General features: G+C 36.7%; 4 protein-coding genes across 5 annotated transcripts; 1 reads left to right on the top strand and 3 right to left on the bottom strand.

Moving 5' to 3' along the window:
* Nucleotides 1-53: 53 nt before the first annotated feature.
* Nucleotides 54-12188, bottom strand: nprl3 (NPR3-like, GATOR1 complex subunit). Of its 2 annotated transcripts, XM_051387471.1 has the most exons (14): nt 11748-12188; nt 10912-10981; nt 8942-8980; nt 8045-8177; nt 6452-6526; nt 5097-5250; nt 4809-4890; nt 4560-4697; nt 3233-3389; nt 2682-2788; nt 2236-2365; nt 1399-1588; nt 1111-1303; nt 54-428 (listed from the first exon to the last, which is right to left on the bottom strand). In XM_051387471.1, exons 1-14 carry the CDS (start codon nt 11941-11943, stop codon nt 263-265), a joined length of 1830 nt encoding a protein of 609 aa, XP_051243431.1. In that variant the 5' UTR covers nt 11944-12188; the 3' UTR covers nt 54-262. The 2 variants fall into 2 exon arrangements, with proteins under 2 accessions (XP_051243431.1, XP_051243432.1); XM_051387472.1 differs by lacking the exon at nt 8942-8980.
* Nucleotides 12189-15089: 2901 nt separating this feature from the next.
* LOC127357132 (hemoglobin subunit beta-A) lies at nt 15090-15963 on the bottom strand. The gene is made up of 3 exons (XM_051389354.1): nt 15790-15963; nt 15429-15651; nt 15090-15336 (listed from the first exon to the last, which is right to left on the bottom strand). Exons 1-3 carry the CDS (start codon nt 15879-15881, stop codon nt 15208-15210), a joined length of 444 nt encoding a protein of 147 aa, XP_051245314.1. The 5' UTR covers nt 15882-15963; the 3' UTR covers nt 15090-15207.
* Nucleotides 15964-17263: 1300 nt separating this feature from the next.
* On the top strand, nt 17264-18164 carry LOC127357143 (hemoglobin subunit alpha-A). The gene is made up of 3 exons (XM_051389367.1): nt 17264-17431; nt 17537-17744; nt 17918-18164. The coding sequence occupies exons 1-3, from the start codon at nt 17337-17339 to the stop codon at nt 18044-18046; spliced, it is 432 nt and encodes a 143-aa protein (XP_051245327.1). The 5' UTR covers nt 17264-17336; the 3' UTR covers nt 18047-18164.
* A 1842-nt stretch (nt 18165-20006) lies between these two features.
* Nucleotides 20007-20881, bottom strand: hbba1 (hemoglobin, beta adult 1). Its single transcript, XM_051389353.1, has 3 exons — nt 20709-20881; nt 20346-20568; nt 20007-20253 (listed from the first exon to the last, which is right to left on the bottom strand). The coding sequence occupies exons 1-3, from the start codon at nt 20798-20800 to the stop codon at nt 20125-20127; spliced, it is 444 nt and encodes a 147-aa protein (XP_051245313.1). The 5' UTR covers nt 20801-20881; the 3' UTR covers nt 20007-20124.
* Nucleotides 20882-20932: the final 51 nt, after the last annotated feature.

Genomic DNA, 20932 nt, shown 5'->3' with positions numbered 1-20932 from the left:
TAAACCCCCACTGCACCAATCTTTGCAATATACAGAGTGAACACTTCAAGCGATTTCTGGTATGTACAAAATAATTTAATATTGTAAACAAACATTGGCTCGTCAAAGAAAAAAAACATTTTGTAAATCTGCACACATGAATGCAATCATTGCATCAGTTCATTTAAAAAGAACGTTGTTGAGCAATAGCACAGCAAGCTATTAACTGCTCTCAAACTGACATCTTTTCCAGTTGGTGAGAGCTGATAGTGTCTCTGTGCCACTACTCCATGGGTGACTGAAAGATTGAAATAATGGGATCCTCATGGTTGGTCACCACTAGGACACTGCGGAACTTGTCAAACAGTGTCTTGAGCTGCGAGCGCCTCATGTTCTCATTGTACATAATCTCTTCCAGGTGGTGATGTCCCCGGAAATAGTGAAGCAGCCTGGAAGCAGTCAACATAACAGAAGAAAAATGGGTTGAGAGCTAGAGTTTCACAGAATCATTAGGGTTGTCATTAGCTGTGTAAACCAACCATCAGGCAGGTCTTTTGCAACTCTGATAACATTTTTCATTAATGTGCATTAGGTAGCACACATCACTGATTACCAGATACGCTTTCTATTTATTTTCTATTTTCAATGTGTGCAACTAACAGCTGGCAAAATCTTGTCTCCAAGAAGTCTCCAGATAATTCTTCAATTAAATTTCCCAATATTCTGTGAATGCAATTAAAATGACTTCATTTTCCAAACCAAAGCACAAATATCTTCTTATTTCCTAAGAGACTTGATTTATAACATCATGAGGCACTAAAATGTATCGCAGCTGTTAAGTCGCCTTTAGGGATTTTTGTTCATTTCAAGTCACACTTTGTCATGCCATCATCTCACTTGAAAATGCAGCAAAACCATAAACAAGTCCCACAAACATATTTTTTGTTTGGGTTGTGTGTACGTGCATGCTTTTTTCATGAAATTTATTTTTAAAAAATAGTTTATGAAATGATGCACAGGCCAGTTTATTCTGCATAATTTCATGTCAATATAGAGCTAGGAAATGTTAAATGCACTAACAAAAAAAATCAGAATATGCACTAAGCTTCTGTTTTAGGCAAGCTTGATTACCTGGCAAACATCCGCAGATCCTCTGGATTTTGTGCAGCAGGGATGTTAAGAATAACCTGCCTCTCATGCTCGGACAGGCTGGCAAGCAGCGTCTCTGTCATCCTTTTGTTAAGCGGAGAGTCCCCACCAGGCAATAGCTCTGCACTGGAGTTGTCCATACTGGGACTGGTGAGGGTCATGTCATCACTGCTGGCTATACACAGGAAGCAGACAGATGATCACAGATTATATTTTACCCTGTTCTACCTCTAAGAGTTGGGCAGAGGAGAGAGCTGAGTGACAACGTACTTGGCGAACCAAAGCTGAGCGCGCTAGGGGTGCTGAGACTACGGCCTCCAACTCGGGCAGCCAGTGGTGGGTCTTCATCCTTCAACCCGGGCTCATCCTCGCTGGGCGGTACCAACAGGCAGACATAAGTGTGCAGCTGGATCAACAGGCGGCGCTGGAGCATCCACACTACCATCTGGATCAACTGGGCCTGGTGAGGAGCACAGCAGCAAACTCATCACAACTGAGCACAGGATAAACAACAAGTTAAGCTGAACACGCTCATGACCCTAACCAGGCCAAATATGTTTTAAATCAGCTGTGGGAAGCATACAAGCCCAAAATAGAGCCAAGAGAAAGAGCCATGACTCTGATCTAGTTCTCATGAAAAATTGAGGCTGCTGACGGTAGAGCTGATGTCCCTTTTGCCATTTATAATTCATCACCGACGCTCAAACTGCTCTGCCAAAACAAGATGGGCCGAAGGAGAACACCAGATGGTTCGGCTCTTACAATGCAGTATCTAAATTTACAGTAATAGCCACGTAGGGCTATTACTGTGTTATAGATATAGTATATAGATATATGTGATTTACCACAAAACCATAATTTCATTTTGATTACTTTTAATTTGTACAAAAATGTCTCTTAATGCCACAGTCAATTATTCTTCCATCTAAAAATTATATATTTTTTCTAACTACAAATAAAGTTGTTTCCAAGTTTGTTTTTTATAAGAAAACTCTTTTTTGTTTAAAAAAAAATAACATTATTTCACCAATATAGAAAAAAACTACTAAAGAAAATAAAGTGGATTTAAATACAAAAAAAAAAATTGTACTTGTACGATAGTCCTACCTCCTGTGCAGGAGCTTCCAGAGGATTTCTGAACTCAGCCAGTGAGACAGGGAGTGAGAACTTGGCTAACATGGAGGGCAGATCATGACCAGGAAACTGCTGGGCAAACTGATCAGCCAATGGTGAATATCTATCCAGAGAGAGATGGGACACATTATTTGACAACCAACAACTTTTCAAGCTTTTTTGAATTTATTTTCCACAATGTCATAAACGAAAGGCTATGAAAAGTTCTGCCAATTGCCCAATCCAATGGTCCAATCCAATCCAAGATTTTTTAGGAATGAACTCTGAACAAGTACAGGCTTTGGAAATCTGAATTTAATATTTTTTTACCTACTGTGTATGAAGCAATGACATGGATGGGTGCTCTGCAATATTATGGCTCATTAGCTCTGAAGTAATCAGTACAGCCAAATGTCTCATGTCATATCAGGAATACTCACAGGCAGATGTTAGCATGAGGAGACAGCATGTAGACGTTGTTCTCACACAGTGGATAGATGATGATCGCTTTGCCCCAGTAAACCAAGTGAGCAGCAATTTGAAATATCTAAGAGGAAAATGATTTGCAAATAATATAAATTATGTGAAAAAAAACCAATCAAACAATAAAGTGTTTTGGAATTGAAAACCAACAGTAGAAGGAAGATATAAGAACATCCTATACTACTCAGACTTGTGTAGTCTCAGATTTGCTTTGAATGTACAAATATTGTCCACTAGATGGCAGTGAGACCGCATTAACACAGTAACGTCTGAATACACTTTTACTTCCCTAACTTACATTTGTGTACTGTATTTGAATTACAAAAGTCCAATACAATCACCAAACTCTTTATTACTGATGGCTGAAATTAGCTTAATCATTACATCCACTTGTGAATTAATTTGTTTAATAATGAAAAAGTACTTCCAATTTGCCTTTCAAGTTCAAAGAATGGCATCAGGTGTTGTAAAGTGCATTGGTGATTCAGGCGATGTGACTGTTCTGCACCTGAAGTAAGGCCAGGTCAGCATCCTGTGCGAGTTGCTGCAGGTTTTTCACCGCTGAGCAGGTTTTGATGAGGCGCACCATCGCAGGCGAGCAGTCCAAAGGAAGCTGGCTCAGCAGTGCCTTCTCACTTTCCAGTAGCAGTAGGGAATGATAAGGTCTGGAGGATCAAACAACATATGTTTCAGCCTTGAAATCAACAAAACTCATCTTTAGAGATCAAAACTGCCTCTACAATAGACACCAGAAGGAATCAGCCTTAGTACCACCCTGTAAAACAGAACCATCTATACATGTATCCATGTACAGAACTGTGTGTCTCTGAGAACACAAACCACTCTGATTATTAAAAAATAATTATCAGCACAGCTGTTACAATTTCATGACTTACATGACCCTTTGCATATTTTGTTTATCTTCAAAAGACAGAAATTAAAGGAGAGGTAGAGGTTGATCACAACTCTTATGTAGGTATACTGAGGTGACAATAGGGGGCAGTATGGCCCACAAAAACAATTTCAGGGTTTCTTGATGTTTTAAATAGTGACTCAGTACTGAAGTTTACAAAATACACAGCCCTTAATCAGCTGTTAAAGACATAATACTCACAATATAATACTGTTAAAGACTGTCAGTTTTTAGGCCTCTTGTTAACCTGTGGGTCAACAATGAACCTAACAACACAGATTGAATAGCACTGTGACAATCCTGTGCTACTTAATAGTCATGTATACTGTATGCCTATGCAGGCTGGTTGAGTAAATAAAAGCGTATGTGTGCTATTTTTCCTCAACCAGGTGGATGATATATGACATCCTACCTATCATTTGCAGTTTTGCATGACTTGCCAAGTCAGATTAACACATTAACACTATGCTGCTTTTAGATTCCATTCACAATTAAATGAAGTATAAATGAACACTATAAATTAGGGTAAATAGGAGGTGGTCAAAAGTTTGTCAGATGTTGTATTTGGGGGCAGAAAAGAAGGAAACTATATTAACTAATAGTAAATGTTATACATTTCTTACATAGTAAATTAAGATTTATAAGCAATTTTATATTGTTTTATGTAATATTTATATGCAATATCTGAATATAATTTTAAATACTGTATACATTTTTTATATCTGTAATAACACTTGGGATAACACTCCCTTCATGTGTTTATGCTTTGAAAGGGCTGCCAAGTATCTTTCACAGTCAACAACTGCTGATTGGGGTGTTGCCAAAAGTGTAATTTTAAACGTTTCAACCCACAAACAAAATGTTATATTTAACACATACATATATATATATATACACCGTACACATGAAGGTAAAAACACACCTTATAGCCTTAAGGCTGCGCTCTAATGCCTCCGGGGGGATATAGTTACCACCAATCCTGTGGATCTTGTGTGGTAAACAGAAGCTCACTTCAAGCCAGTTGTTAATATGTAGTCGCACCACACCAGTTGTACAAAGGCTGCAAAAACATAAATGTTCAACTGTATGAACAATATGCATTCTGCATGGTGAGAAAAATATGGAAATAACAAAACAGAAATAACAATGTATAATATGTTTAATCACACACCTGTCATAAGCCTCCTTCAGGTCTCTAGCCAGCTTACATTTGGGAAGAATTTGTCTAAATGGGGACTGGGGGCTTCCATCCACTTAAATCAGGAAAAATATACGAAAATATACTTTCAAAACACAACTATAATACATCATTACAATGTTAGTGTACCTACAAGCTCAATAATATGTTCAAGAATAAATATGTCATTGTGTACAATGGATTCTATGGAATTCTATAGATTAACTGAGACAGAGCAGTAAATTGCTGTCAACTGTGAGGTGCAACAACTTTCTTTCTTACTCTCAGTCATGGTAGTAATCTCATCCTGGACGGCCAGCATCAGTTTGGCCTCTCTGGTCAGGTACTGGCAGCGCCGCTCCTCATGCTGCAGAGCTATTGCAATGCGGCGTGACAGGTTGTGCATGCAGCTGATGACGGACGGGTCAGCATTCGCCTTTATGGGCAAAAGAGGAAAGGGAGCCACTTTTTAAACTGTGTAATTTTGACAGAAATATGCTAGTAATACATATACAACTCAGTTATTACCTATTACACTGCATTTGCAACATCAGTGCTTTAATTTGTCGCTCAGTTAATGTTCATGTCATTACTGGCCTGTTAACCGCTAAACTATCAAACATATATGGCCTTTAATATTTAAATTATTTTGAGCCCCTTTATTTATGTATATATTTTATACAGAATGCTGCGGAATGAGTTCATCAGTTTCACCTGAAAAATCATCACTTGTAATGTAATCCAATCCAATAAACCTCTGATAAATCCAATCACTCTAAAGTATATTGTTCAGTTTTTATGGAGATTGTGTTGGAAAGGTTTTTGCCTCATCTCTGTGGTATTTCTGAAGCTTAATGGTGGTGTTACTTTATACTGAGAGGAGTTTCTAATATTCTGTTCTCCTCAGGTATGTTAATAAGGGTGGTCATTGGCATCATCTCATGGCATTGTTAAGCAGATCAATTGCTTTAATTTTCTTGCAAAGTAGATATAAAAACAAAAATGCAAAGCTTATCTGTATGAATGAACATGTAGAATAACATACATAATTTACTGGTGAACAAATGTGAATTCATTAAAAATGGAATTGTTAAATCTTATGAATTTATTGTAAAATACAAAAAAATTACCCAATTGCAAATACACTGACAAGCTAAAATAACCCAATGGAACTGTTATTCTTGTGAACATTTCTGCAGTAAAGATACCACAGTTACTGGGCAGATATCATTGACAAAACATGACTGAGCATTTTGTGTCCTCGGCTGCCTCAGCTATACTGGGACTTACTGAGTACAGTGACTCAGCATGGGCAGGAACAGGCTGTGCCTAGTTGACCAGCATGATTAAGCATAGTAAATTGGCCCTTCCCCCCTCTGAGTTCCTATGCTCTCACAGATATAGTATACCAGAATATTATCACTTACACACACCCTTCTTCACAGAACACACAGATTAACAGAACGCAACGCGTCCCACCCACTGCCAGCTGACTTAATTGTGCCATCATTTAAAATAAAGACGTTAATTTGTAATATTAAAATGACCACTTATATGCAGCATTTTTCAACTGGTAGAGCAAAAAGCAGAACAAAATAAAACCAAAGAATTAAAATTGTATTATTAAAAGTTCATACCCTTAGGGCAAACACCACATTAAACAATATCATTGTAGGCATTTCTCTCTTAGGTGAAGGATCTGTCTTAGAAACCTGCATAAAAAGAAAAAAAAATGAATAAGATGTATGTAATAAACCAAGTGTTTATAAATACATTTTAAAATGTAAATCCACAGTGTGTAGATCTAGAGCAGTTAAATTCACATATATTAAACAAAAACATGATAAAAGCTGCAGCAGCAAAATGTTATACAACCTAGCACAATAGTTCTGCAATAAATCAACCTTTGTCAAACCTGAAAAAAAAATTTCTGAGACTTTCTCAAAGAAGAGTTGATTGAGCTAAATGGTCATTTTTAAGTCATGTACAGTAGGTGCTGTTGCATTACAGAATAATGTAAACTGTTTCTGTTATTTTTGTAGAAGCAATTTATAATTACTTCACACTTTATTATTTATTACACTACATTATACCAGAATTACCACCTTGCGGTAGATTTATGGATTTTGATATTCGTTCTCCAGGACATTCAGCCTCTCCTTTGGTCTTTCTCTCTTTTTTTTTGTGCATGTTGTCTTTGTCTCTTTCTCCCTTTGTCTGTGTGTTTTTTTTTTTTTTTTACAACCTGTGTGAAATGATGTGTGTGAAGCTATGCTCTTGTGAGTCTTTGTAGTCCGTCCTCTTCCACGTCTCAATAGTGGAGTGGAGGTTGTGTGGCTCAGATCTGTTTGGTGACACCTGGGGTTGCTCATCATCAGGTCCATTCTTCGTATTTATTTACAATCTATCTGTAATCTTGCCATTGTGAGTGAATGCCATAATGTTGGTCTATTCTGTACATGTGGCATCTATTGTTCTTCTGTCCATCCTGGTAGAGGGATCCTTCCTCTGTTGCCCTTCCTGAGGTTTCTTACATCTTGCCCATTAATGGGAGTTGTTCCCCAACCAAGTTGAGAGTCTAAGTATAGAGGATTACTGTGCAGATTGTCAAAACCCTTGAGGCAATTTTTTTATGTGTGATATAGGGATATTTAAAATATATTTTACTTGACTTTGCTAAGCTTTGTTGATCTTGTTCTGGTGAAATTTATAAAAAAAAGCAGATAATAAGATAATGCCTCCAGCCACAGCTGTTGACAGTGCAGAAGCATAGAAAACCGTCAGTAGGAGGCACTGTTTTAGTTAAGACTAATCTGCCAAAGTTCAAAGATTACATACATTTAGAGGGCCTTGGGACAATGAGAAATGGCCTTATAGCCTATTCAAAGTTAGATGGCAAGACACATCAATATTATAATGATAACAATAAAATTCAAAATGGAACTGTTAACCTTTTAATTGAAATTATCAATCAAAGGTGTCTACTGCCATGTATAATAACAGCTATTAATGGCAATGCCTGCTAATTAAAACATTTCAATGTAGGGATTCTTCACACTCATTTTGTTGTTCTCTTGCACTGTGCAAATCCATTTATCTTTTCTTTTCTCTTGAACAGTGGTAACAAGCTAACTGTCCAAAAGAAAACTGCATAACATTTCTTTTTAAACTTACTGGAAGTTCAATTCAAATCGAAAATGATTTTTTAATAGGAGACATTTTATCCTTGCCTGAATGATGGGAGGATGCTGAAGGAGAGTAGGGTGACCCACAAATCGAACATTGTCTATCTTCAGTTCAAACTTCTTCCCACACATGTCAGATTTGGTGGCCAGGATGGTGGCAAGGATGATGTCAGAGAACCTTTAAGAAGGAAGAACAGACTCAATACAAAAAGTGTGCAAGATGGGATGAGAGGTTACAGCACAGAAACAGCTGGAACAAGTAAGAGGGTTTAAATTAGCTCTGTTTGTTTACATTTTTCACATTCCTGTCTATAGGAGTGGTTGCGTTAATCAGATGCATCTGCCTGTAAAGTAATTCAAAAATGAGAGTATAAATAAAAAAGGCTTGTGTGGCTACTGGAGAGGAGAAAAGAGAAAGAGGCCTTCTTGCAGAAACAGTGAAGTCGCTGTATGAATGAAGAATGTGAAAGACTCATGCTGGTTTGACTTAAGTAACTCATGCTGCAATCAAAGGAATAAAAATCAAGGCGTTACCTTCAAGAAAAAAATTAAACACATTATAGACTTACCCCACTGACACAATTTGAAAAGGATGTGTAGTAGCTGCTTTATTGTAGTTTGCATTTGATTTGCAATATGTTTCGTAATGCTGAGTCTACATACTAGAGGTAATATAATTGATGTGAATTAAAACTGTAATTATAGTTTAAAACTGTTGGATTGTTTATTGTTCATAAAGGCATACAATACAGGAGAGAAAAACTGAAATACTGAATTAAACAAAGCACTGATTCACTGGATCTGCTACTGATAATTTACAAGGATTTTACTGAAATTAGGGTTGGGGATCCATATAGGACACAAAATAGGAAAGAAGGGGATAAAAAAAAGACAGGGGTGATCTAAGCGAAGGAAAGGTGGTTTAGAATGATTTGGTCTTACCCTGCTACCAACTGTTCGTCAGTTAGTGGAGATTGTTCTCTGAAATGGGAATTGGGCCATAAAAAAGAAGAAAAAAGCAAACAAAAAGCAAAATGCAACACACAGTTGGGCTGAATGCATAAAATGGACATCAAAACAACCCGAACAAACATGTGATACTATGATGTGAAAATGCTGGTCTGCAGGTTGATTCAAACAAATTAACTTGTTTACCCTGACTGTGCCTTAATGCCATTAACATTATAGCCACATGAGTTTAAATGCCAGCTTAAAACTGTCATAAAGGCAACTAAAATTGTTAACATTACTCAAAAAGATACCGTGAAAATATTTTATGCAATCCCTCACAATGAGCCACTTAAATACTATAAAACACTTTATACTGGTCTTTATAAAGCTGTTACTGTATTGCTTCAAACTGTTCAAAATGCTGCTGTCAGGTTGTTAACCAAGCCAAAAATGACGGGCCATAGAACACCTACCTTATATTAATTAATTATTCAATGATTATAAGGCTCTGTATGGTTCTATATCCCAGTATAATCTGTCTAAAAGGTCATAGACCTTAATTTTAAAGAAAGTTAAACTGGAGTACATAGTACAAAGTATGTTTGTAGTGGAGTCCGTATGGAAAAACTGAGCAAAAGAAAAAAAAAAAAAAGATTCCATGATCTTGTGTCAGTTTTATCTGATTACGCCTAGTGAGTTGCATTGATAAAAGAGTTTAAATGATCATTTGTGGCTGCCTCTTACAACCCTGTGACCAAAGTAATATCACCACCCAACGACTGACTAGCATTACCATCCATAAAGCCGCAGCATGATGAAAACTGAATGCAGTTGGAAAATAACAAACAAGACTGAAAGGTTCTCTGTCTGACATTTTTGTATTTTTCAGAATCAGACATCAATATCTTCGAGAGTGCAAATGGTAGGAGTTCAAGTTGTTTGCCAATTCTGTTCATGTTTCATACAACTTCTGCCAGAGTGACTGCTCAACTCAAAATCATGAATAGCTAAATTTTTGTGAGTATATCTTCATTTGTATAATTATTTTTAGCTTAAACTCACACAGCTTGTGCAGGAAATATTCAACTTTGAATTTTATATTATACAGTAGTTGGTTCAATATCTATAACACACCAGTTTAAAGGTTTGAGGCTGTTTTTTAATTATATTTATTCTCATGTGGCTCACCACCAGGAGAGTCTATACCATAAACAAGAGAGTATAGTATAATACAATAATATTTAATATTATATAGTGACTGTGGATTGATCTGAATACTACTCTATTTAACAATTGTCATATCTGCAACATTCGTGTACAGCAGTTTTCCCATTTCTTTTTTTACTCAGTGGATTAACAAGTCATTCCCTCTTTTTTCATGTCTTAGCTTGTGTAAAACCATGAAATGATGCAGCACTGCCACTATCCTATTTTTGAATCAATGGCCAATTTTATTTGTAATATGACTATTTTCAACGATTGACAGCTTCTTGTCCCAACATTCATGTTGAGCTTAGAAAACATGTGTGCATTGTATAAACTTGTTTATTTAACACATGTAGAAATTTGTCTCCATTTTCTCATGAACGGAGGTAACAAAATAAAGTAATCAGAACTGGTTTAAATGCTTGTTTTTATTACCAGTTCAGATAAGCAAATGGCAGCTGGGAATATGACAAATCTGAAGAGGCACATGGTGAGCATTTTGTCTTGTAAGCTCATTTTGAGGACATTAATACAGGTCACACCACATGGGTTAGAACAACCTTTTAACACTCCTCAATTCCTCTTGAAAAATACAATGAGGTTTTTGAAACATAAAACAGGGGACACAGGGAGGAAACACATGAGAGTGAGTGCCTCATGCTGATCTAAGAATTGTCTGTGTGTCCACCTAGAGTCAACTTCCCTATAATTAATTTATAAATCCAGTAATATTAAATGAAGACCAAAAACAATACCTTGAATCACCATCCTGATCTTCAAGACCATCCCCGGTTGTGTTCAGTACATATGGACTTCGTTGTTTAGCTTGTGGACAGAAATAATAGTATTAGTTCACTTGATTATTGATGCCAACTAGTAAAAATACACTGATTTGAGATGTAGCCCCATTAAAAGCCAACAAGATGTTAAAACAACACTCTGAATATCAAACATGTATTAGAGAAGTGTTGTGTTACTGTATCAAGCCATAGTTTGTTGTTGTTATGGGTATTTTTCTCTTAGTAAGGGTCTACTTGTGAGTGACATGTCATTTTTGATTTATTTTTTTGCCATTTTAGACACATGCCAATATACCCCACAGTATATTGGCATGGAAGCTCACATATGAAGGTTATACAGAAGTAATACGTCAGAAATACTGTAAGTGTGTATTCAGTTAGTGCGACTGTCTCTACAGCTGGGTTTCACTGGGTGTGGACAAAAAGCATACGAAAACTATATGTGAAGTAGCCCAATCACAGTTACATCCAGTACATTTACATATATCATACTAAGCTCAAACAGTCACAATGACAAAAGGAATGCAAAAAAACCAAACAGGAAAACTTTCTTTTTCAGAAAGAGGAACAGTGGACAACTGTGGCCTTAGCATTGTAGGGGAACCATATATTGCTAGGCTGCTGTATTTGACTGCATTACATTGGGGGGTGTTCGTAATTTTATCCAGCTGTGTATGTGTAATTGCGAGAAAGTGAGACCTCAGGGCACGAGTTTCCCTTGAGTAAAGATCAACAAACATCAGTGCTGTACTGTGATTCGCTGGTGAATGCTAACTGGATGCTACGCCTACCTGTAAGAGATGACGGACATTCAGCCACTCTTTGGAAAGGGTATCGAAAAAGTAGTTTGTGTCCTCGGCTGCCAGAGCTAACCAGTATGACGCTAATAGGGCTTGTTTTGTCTCCAGTTTTGTACACGCTATTTTGTGACTGGCTGTACATGGATTTTCGGTCACCTTGTAACCCGGCTACTGGGTTGAACATCATGTTAGCATCCTAGCTAACGTTACGTTAGCTGCCCCGTGAGCTGTAGCTAGGACCAAACAGCGTAAGTTACGTTAGCTTGTTGCGGGCGAAGCTCGTATTAATGTATGCCATACACACATACCACCGACCCTGGACCAATTACAGGCTAACTTGTTTTAATGTGGAGGTTTGGCGATTAATTAAGTACTCCCAACCTCACATCCGTGTACTGTTGCGATTGTTTTGTGTCACTTCAAAAAATGTTCGGCAGGAACAGGGACCGTGGCTAAAAGACTCCGCTTGCTTCAGCAGATCGGAGCTTTCTATGGAAGCCCAGTTCCGCCAGGGAAAAAAAAAAAAGACAGATAAAACTTAGCCTTGATAATAAAAATATCCTCAAAGTAAGTCTAAATTATGAGATATAAAGTCATAATTATGAGATTTTAAAAAAAAATCGAAATTATGAGATAAGAAGTGCGCATGCGCTTCAATGGCAGTTGGCAATATATTCACAGATTCGCACTTCCCTCATCAATAACTCATAATCGGGGCATTTTTAAAACACAGCGGATGCTTCTTTCCAACCGTAGTAAAGCACACAACGAGCAACAACTTGAAAATTGTTGACGGTCCCTGCGCACTCCTTACATAGAGATCAATGTTATTAGAGCAGCGCATAGGGACGGCTTGTTTTGATGAAAATGAGGTTGTAGCTTTGTGTGTTGTGTGCTTTACTACGGTTGGAAAGAAGCATCCGCTGTGTTTTAAAAATGTCCCGATTATGAGTTATTGATGCGGGAAGTGCGAATCTGTGAATATATTGCTGACTGCCATTGGCACATGCGCACTTCTTATCTCATAATTATGACTTTTTATCTCATAATTTCAACTTACTTTGAGGATATTTTTATTATCAAGGCTAAGTTTTATCTGTCTTTTTTTTCCTGGCAGAAATGGGCTTCTATAGCTTTCCTACCACTGACAGTATATGTTTCCTACCAGTTATAATTCTACAAGGGCCTTACCAAGTTATAGACTTTGGATGAGTCCAAATGAGAGCACTCCACCAGAAAAAGCTACAACGATAAATTAAAATGCGCACATATAGAACATTTTGATGACTACACTGACATTTGTTTTGATGTTCTGTTGTTCTGTTATTTATTAGGGATTAACGCTGTTGGCAGATGAGCAGCTCTAGTCCTGTCCCAAATACTATAATGTTTTGTCTTTTCCCTGATGGTTTGAATAAGCTGCTTAACGTTTTGCTGGTGGGTTTTAAGAAATAAAGTATTTAAAGAGGATCTAAAAAGTTGGCCACACTGAACCAACGCACTGAATTTGGGCGACACCAAGAATAAAGTTGGGAGGGGGAGTCACACTTATGTTTTCTTTAACAAATGGACATAAATTGTAAATAAATAGGAAATAATAAGAGGCAAATCCGTTGACAGCGCTCACATATTTAACATATTTTCTACTGTATATTGCTGAGGACAGACTGGACACATTCCCCTCAAATAATGCATGGTTACGCCCTACTCTATCTAGATTAATCTATTTTATGAATGTAATTATACAACCATTGCTGCAACAATGTATCACAGCTTTTCTTAAAGGTGCTATATGAATTAAGTTATTGTTATTAAAAAGTAACGTGTAACTTACATAAGAGAGAGATCTAATAAAGCGTCATGTAACGTAGGCTACACAAATAATATACAAATATCCAACAGGTTAAAAAGATGATTCTAAGTATGATTAAATCTAACAAATTACAAATTACTATTGTTATTCACACACTTTACCATTAGTGTATTTCACAGTTTTGCAATCAAATGGATCTTCAGTTCAAATGTGCTCTTTTTATTTCTGTTTAAAATTACCTAAAAGATAATTTCAGCATTCTGACAAATACTATATATGTTACATTATATCCCCTAGGGATTAGCATTTAGCTGATTGTGGAAGCATACTGTATAATTTATGCATAGGTTGTTGTTTTTAATATATATATTTTATTACATAAATAAAACTAATCAGGACTATCGACTTTAATATAATTGTAAATGTCAATAATAGTCTAATAGTGGAATTCATGCTTAGTCAGTACACTTGTGTGCACACTGCTGGAATTAAAATATTGTAAATTAAAATAAGCCTATACCCGTATATACTTGTTTTTGTTTTCTTTTTGTGTTATTGTTTTTTTAGTCTCTTTCTTGAGGGGAGTGGTGTTGATGTGTGCTTTAAAACATTTAGGCCCAAATGCACATGGTGAACCTATTAAATTGCTTAAATATTTTAAATTTGAAATAAAAAGCCCATCCAGCGATGTTTTAATAAACTGTTCAGTCATAAGTTGGCAGCACTGCCACAATTTCTCGCCTGCATGATACAGTATTTTGGTGCACTGTTATCATTAATTTCAGGTGACCACACCCATTTATATCAAACTGCACATTTTAAAGAAGCCAAAATAACCGACAGAAGTATTTTCCTTCTTAAAGATGAGTCATAGCAAATAATTTCATTTACCACTGAACCACTCAATTATGTGTGTCTTCTAAAACCTAAACCCTAACTTGAGAATGTAAAATCACAATATCGAGTAATTAGTATAATTACTATAACAAGAAGTATTATGATCCAAGGCTGCGAAGGCTGTCTTTACAAGAAACCCCAATATCTCTCTCTCTCTCTCTCTCTCTCTCCCTCTCTCTCTCTCTCTCTCTCTAAATATATGTGTTTGTGCATATATAATTCTATTTTATTAATTTTTTTACCTGGTATCAGAGCCCTATATTTGTTATGGCAGACTCGTAAATTGTTAAAATTGAGATGATAGGGATGATTTAGTCTCAAAATAACTGATTATGATGTGGGAATTTAAAAGGCAGATCAAAAGCACTTTGTTCACAATGTGTTCAAAGAATTATACACAAAAAACCCAAGTTGCAGACTTTGTAATTACAGAGACCAGATTACGCGGGGATCAATGTGTCTCACCATTGTATTTTTTTAAAAATAGTTTTTAATGTATGTAAATCCCTAGTGTAAACCGGTTGTGAGCTGAAGCTACGAACATCTAAGGAGAAGAAAATGAATGGCTAAAAAATAAAAACAAAAGAAAGTTTTACAGACAATCACACACAAACAGAGACGTATTTGATTTAAATTTTATTTGGTGCTTTTGGCAACAGCTTCAGCGCAGTGCATGAGACATTTTTAAACGCCTGTAGAACTGCTGCACATTTTCTGAATGTGAACTTTCACTCCGGATCCTCAGTGGTACTGTCTGCTCAGGGCAGAGACGACCACATCCAGGAACTTCTGCCAGGCCTCTTGGACATCAGGGGTGAACTGACGTCCAAACTTGGCAGCCACACACACGCTGATGATTTGAGCAAAGATCTAAAATGAGAAGAATAGGATACAGAGATCAGTGATAGTCTAGTAGAATAAACTGTGAAGTCATTAGAAGTTGGGTGTTGATGGTTACATACCCTGAAGTTATCAGGATCCACATGGATTTTCTCAGAGTGCTTCACGCTCAGCTTGGTATAGACGTTCTTGATGTCGTCCATGTTCTTCACAGCTCTGTCCAGCCCACCCATCACTGTCTTACCGTGCTCGGCCACCAAAGGGTTTCCGAGGATGGCGGCATTGGTGGAGAGGTTGCCGAATGTTGCGAAGTGTCTCTGAGTCCACGGATACACGATCAGAAGTCTGAAATAACACGATCCATGATAAAGAAAAAAGTCAAACTACAACACCAACAGACTGTTGAAAGTCTAGTAGTAATAACATCTAGTAATGTTAACGTGTAAAAAATAAAAAAACTATGAATAAGATTATACAGGTCACCTGGTCAAAGCCTGGGGTCCAATTTCATTCACATCGATCTTTTCCCACCAGCTTGTGATGGCGGCACGCTCTGCATCTGTCCACTTGACCATGTTGACGACGTTAAGGTTCTCACGTTTCTTTCAAACAGAAAATCTGAGCACAAACCTTTTGCAAACACCAGTCCTCTGGAGGTTTTTATTAATTACTCAATGCCACACCTCTCAGCCATGGAAGCGTCTGATTGGACTAGAGACGAGAGCTTAGCTTGTTACCTATAATGAGTTAGATGGGACGTTTTCCAGTACTGAAAAAAAAACTGATAAGAATAAATGTGGCCAAATTTGATATTACATACAGTTTTGTATTCATTCCTTAAATGTTCATTAATTCATAGGTTGCAAGGTTGCAAAATCTTCTAACTTCTCTACCTATCACAGTAAAACCAGTTAAGTTTATTTAACTAAAAAACTTTTTTTAACTGTTTACATAATGTTTTTAAGTAAATCTAACTACATTTTTAAGTTAGAAAACATCCTTGATCAAGTAGCTTTGCTAATTAAGTGACACTGACTTAATTTTGTAATTTTTATTCGAAAACAAAATACCTAGTACCTTAAAAGTACTTAATCAAGAATGTTTTTAACTTGCAAAATTGAGTTTGTGTTACTTAAAATTTTCAATGAAATGCGTTTCAACATTTTTTCTGAATTTAAAATAACTTATTGTATTAAAGTGTATTGCAGAATTGTAAAAAAGTATATGGTTTGTCCTGTCTTTTGCTGATCTTTCATTCCATTGCAATAGTAGTATTTTATGTTACACTGTGTTTATGGGCTACAAAAGGATGGAAAACTAAACATCTTATGAAAAAAACACTTTAATGTTAATGTTGTAACACTGTCCTTTCCTTTTAGGTCATAGGTTTTTTTTTCATTTTGTCACATTTGGTCACAGAGTTTGTACTTTGCCACTGTTTTCATGATAAATGTATTGAATTTTGTAGTTGTTTTTATTTGGTTTTAGATTTTATGTTTGTTTAAGTTGCAGAATTGTCATTAGTGTTATGGTAACGTTGAATCAATTATATCAGAGTTTAAGTGTTATTTCATGAAAATGCATAATTGCATAAATGCACAATTAACCATAACCATTCAATGTCTCTTTCTGCAAATGAAAACCTGTGGAAATTATTTTTATTATTATTCTATTCTTTCTTTATTCTGTCCAAACTGTTGAATAAATGCAACCTTACAAAGTCTTGTCTTTTGTCTTACTGAATGCACATTTCAGCATATGGTTATATCTGCAGACAGATTCAAAACCATTATATTTTAAATTACCTAAAAAAAACTGACTGAAAAATATATACAAGAACAGGGAGTGGTTAGCCTAATTTTATCTCAGACACTGGCTGGGAAACTTTGGCAATTTCTTTGAGGAAGGTGTGGTTTAGATTTGATACTGGGGTGTGGTGCAAATAAGTTTGATATAAAAAAGGTCGTTAACCAGCATGTTCATGCTTGAATATTTTCTTTCACTTGTGAAAACTTGAAGAAAGGGCAGTCATGAGTCTCAACGCAAAAGACAAGTCCGTGGTGAAGGCTATCTGGGCCAAAGTGTCCCCGAAGTCTGCCGAGATTGGAGCTGAGGCTCTGGCCAGGTAAGCGCTTATTTGTTGTTATTTTTTTATATTGTATTTTGTCATAGTTTAAACTATGCGCGCTATTACTTCTTGTCATTGATTCTTCTTTATTTTCTTTGACAGGATGCTGACTGTATACCCGCAGACCAAGACTTACTTTTCCCACTGGTCTGATCTCAGTCCTGAATCCCCTCAAGTGAGAGCCCATGGTGCAACCATCATGGCGGCCGTTGGCGACGCCGTCGGAAAGATGGATGACCTTGCTGGTGGTCTCATCAGCCTCAGCGAGCTGCATGCCTTCAAGCTCAGAGTGGATCCTGCCAACTTCAGGGTAAGTTACTTAATTTATAGTAATACAATTAGGTCATCATTAGCCAAAAAGTCAGATAAAATTTGTTCATGTTCAAATGTGAATTTATGTCATAACTGTTTATCTAACTGTCCATGTGTTTTTTTTCTTTGTTGATGACTTTAATTAATAATGTGTTTCTTGCACAACCGCAGATCCTGGCCCACAACATCATCTTGGTTTTGGCCATGCTCTTCCCCGCAGATTTCACTGCTGAAGTCCATGTCTCCGTTGACAAGTTCCTGCAGAACCTGGCTTTGGCTCTGTCCGAGAGATACCGCTAAACTCCAGCGATCCAGGATTCAGGGGCATCGACTGCATACAATGCGGCATGTCGTCCACAACAACGCCAACATCCCTTTTAACATGGAAGGGCTTGCTGAATAAAACAAATAAAATGTACAGATGTCTCTTCTTTTTTTTAAACATTTTTCAGTACACATACACATTTAGGTAATAATAATAATAATAATAATAATAATAATAATAATGATAATAATGATAATAATAATAATAATATAATTATGATAATAAAACGTATTTAAAATACTGATTTCAAGGTAACCAGTTTTATTGAAGTTATAATGTTTTTCTTCTTATTATTATTGTTATTACAATATTTATTCTAATTAATATTTAGGGATTTTTCCCAGTAACATTATGAACACTTTGTGCTGTCACTAATTCTCACCTCCTCACTTTAGCCAGTCACAGGGCTGCACTCGTCCTGCCTGCTTAGTGCTTATTCACCAAACGTTTCTGTGCAGGGAAATCGTTAAAAACGTCTGCCTGTGCAGAAAAGGAGACATGTGGCATTCATGAATATTAAAAGGTTATAAGAACTTAAGTCGCTTGTTAATCGTTGAAAGTTACAGTGTGGTAATGAAGTAAATGCTTTCAACTGTTTTGTAAGATGATATTGTTCATAAAGAAACAGAAAAATGCCAGTAGGACAGTAAATCGCGGGATGTGGCAGTCGGTGATCAGGGAGCAATCCGTGGTACTGAAGTGAGGCTAGTGCCTGGGACACTGTAGGCCTACCTCACACAGCTCCTCCTACTGTTTCTGTCGTTAAACATACTGTATGTTGTCAGTTGTCTTTGTTGCCTAATCTGGAAATTATTAATTGTAAATGTCAATAATAGTCTAATAGTGGAACTTATTTTTAGTCAGTACACTTGTGTGCACACTGCTGGAATTAAAATACGGTAAAATAATGTAAGCCTATACCGGTATATACTTGTATTACGCTTATTTTTGTTTTGTTTTTGTTTTATTGTTTTTTTATTTTCTTTCTTGAGGGGAGTGTTGTTGATGTGTGACATTTAGGCCCCAATGCACATGGTGAACCTATTAAACTGCTTAAATATTTTAAATTTGAAATAAAAAGCCCATCCAACGATGTTTTAATAAACTGTTCAGTCATAAGTTGGCAGCACTGCCACAATTTCTCGCCTGCATGATACAGTATTTTGGTGCACTGTTATCATTAATTTCAGATGACCACACCCATTTATATCAAACTGCACATTTTAAAGAAGCCAAAATAACCGACAGAAGTAGCTATTTTTCTTCTTAAAGATGAGTCATTGCAAATAATTTCATTTACCACTGAACCACTCAATTATGTGTGTCTTCTAAAACCTAAACCCTAACCCTTGAGAATGTAAAATCACAATATCGAGTAATTAGTATAATTACTATAACAAGAGGTATTATTATCCAAGGCTGTGAAGGCTGTCTTTACAAGAAACTCCAATATTTATCTCTCTCTCTCTCTCTCTCTCTCTCTCTCTCTCTCTCTCTCTCTCTCTCTAAATATATGTGTTTGTGCATATATAATTCTATTTTATTTATTTTTTACCTGGTATCAGAGCCCTATATTTGTTATGGCAGACTCGTAAATTGTTAAAATTGAGATGATAGGGATGATTTAGTCTCAAAATAACTGATTATGATGTGGGAATTTAAAAGGCAGATCAAAAGCACTTTGTTCACAATGTGTTAAAAGAATTATACACAAAAAACCCAAGTTGCAGACTTTGTAATTACAGAGACCAGATTACACGGGGATCAATGTGTCTCACCATTGTATTTTTTTTAAAATAGTTTTTAATGTATGTAAATCCCTAGTGTAAATCGGTTGTGAGCTGAAGCTACGAACATCTAAGGAGAAGAAAATAATGGCTAAAAGATAAAAACAAAAGAAAGTTTTACAGACAATCACACACAAACAGAGACGTATTTGATTTAAATTTTATTTGGTGCTTTTGGCAAAAGCTTCAACGCAGTGCTTGAGACATTTGTAAACGCCTGTAGAACTGCTGCACATTTTCTGAATGTGAACTTTCACTCCGGATCCTCAGTGGTACTGTCTGCTCAGGGCAGAGACGACCACATCCAGGAACTTCTGCCAGGCCTCTTGGACATCAGGGGTGAACTGACGTCCAAACTTGGCAGCCACACACACGCTGATGATTTGAGCAAAGATCTAAAATGAGAAGAATAGAATACAGAGATCAGTGATAGTCTAGTAGAATAAACTGTGAAGTCATTAGAAGTTGGGTGTTGATGGTTACATACCCTGAAGTTATCAGGATCCACATGGATTTTCTCAGAGTGCTTCACGCTCAGCTTGGTATAGACGTTCTTGATGTCGTCCATGTTCTTCACAGCTCTGTCCAGCCCACCCATCACTGTCTTACCGTGCTCGGCCACCAAAGGGTTTCCGAGGATGGCGGCACTGGTGGAGAGGTTGCCGAATGTTGCGAAGTGTCTCTGAGTCCACGGATACACGATCAGAAGTCTGAAATGACACGATCCATGATAAAGAAAAAAGTCAAACTACAACACCAACAGACTGTTGAAAGTCTAGTAGTAATAACATCTAGTAATGTCAACGTGTAAGAAATAAAAAAAAACTATGAATAAGATTATACAGGTCACCTGGTCAAAGCCTGGGGTCCAATTTCATTCACATCGATCTTTCCCCACCAGCTTGTGATGGCGGCACGCTCTGCATCTGTCCACTTGACCATGTTGACGACGTTAAGGTTCTCACGTTTCTTTCAGACAGGAAATATGAGCACAAACCTTTTGCAAACACCAGTCCTCTGGAGGTTTTTATTAATTACTCAATGCCACACCTCTCAGCCATGGAAGCGTCTGAT

Source organism: Dicentrarchus labrax, unplaced genomic scaffold (genome assembly GCF_905237075.1).
Source record: "Dicentrarchus labrax unplaced genomic scaffold, dlabrax2021, whole genome shotgun sequence".
Taxonomy (NCBI): domain Eukaryota; kingdom Metazoa; phylum Chordata; class Actinopteri; family Moronidae; genus Dicentrarchus; species Dicentrarchus labrax.
The sequence above is the reverse complement of the archived record's forward strand: the minus strand, read 5'-3'. Positions and strand labels throughout refer to the sequence as shown.

Coding starts and splice junctions, on each gene's coding strand:
- nprl3 (XM_051387471.1), bottom strand. CDS start 11,943: ATGATGTTCAACCCAGTAGCCGGGTTACAAGGTGACCGAAAATCCATG. Junction 6,527..8,044: donor AGCATCCTCCCATCATTCAG/GCAAGGATAAAA, acceptor CTTTTTATGCAG/GTTTCTAAGACAGATCCTTC. Junction 3,390..4,559: donor CGCAGCCTTAAGGCTATAAG/GTGTGTTTTTAC, acceptor TTGATCCTCCAG/ACCTTATCATTCCCTACTGC.
- LOC127357143 (XM_051389367.1), top strand. CDS start 17,337: ATGAGTCTCAACGCAAAAGACAAGTCCGTGGTGAAGGCTATCTGGGCC. Junction 17,432..17,536: donor GGAGCTGAGGCTCTGGCCAG/GTAAGCGCTTAT, acceptor TTTCTTTGACAG/GATGCTGACTGTATACCCGC. Junction 17,745..17,917: donor TGGATCCTGCCAACTTCAGG/GTAAGTTACTTA, acceptor GCACAACCGCAG/ATCCTGGCCCACAACATCAT.
- hbba1 (XM_051389353.1), bottom strand. CDS start 20,800: ATGGTCAAGTGGACAGATGCAGAGCGTGCCGCCATCACAAGCTGGTGG. Junction 20,569..20,708: donor GGACCCCAGGCTTTGACCAG/GTGACCTGTATA, acceptor GTGTCATTTCAG/ACTTCTGATCGTGTATCCGT. Junction 20,254..20,345: donor TGGATCCTGATAACTTCAGG/GTATGTAACCAT, acceptor TTCTCATTTTAG/ATCTTTGCTCAAATCATCAG.
- LOC127357132 (XM_051389354.1), bottom strand. CDS start 15,881: ATGGTCAAGTGGACAGATGCAGAGCGTGCCGCCATCACAAGCTGGTGG. Junction 15,652..15,789: donor GGACCCCAGGCTTTGACCAG/GTGACCTGTATA, acceptor GTGTTATTTCAG/ACTTCTGATCGTGTATCCGT. Junction 15,337..15,428: donor TGGATCCTGATAACTTCAGG/GTATGTAACCAT, acceptor TTCTCATTTTAG/ATCTTTGCTCAAATCATCAG.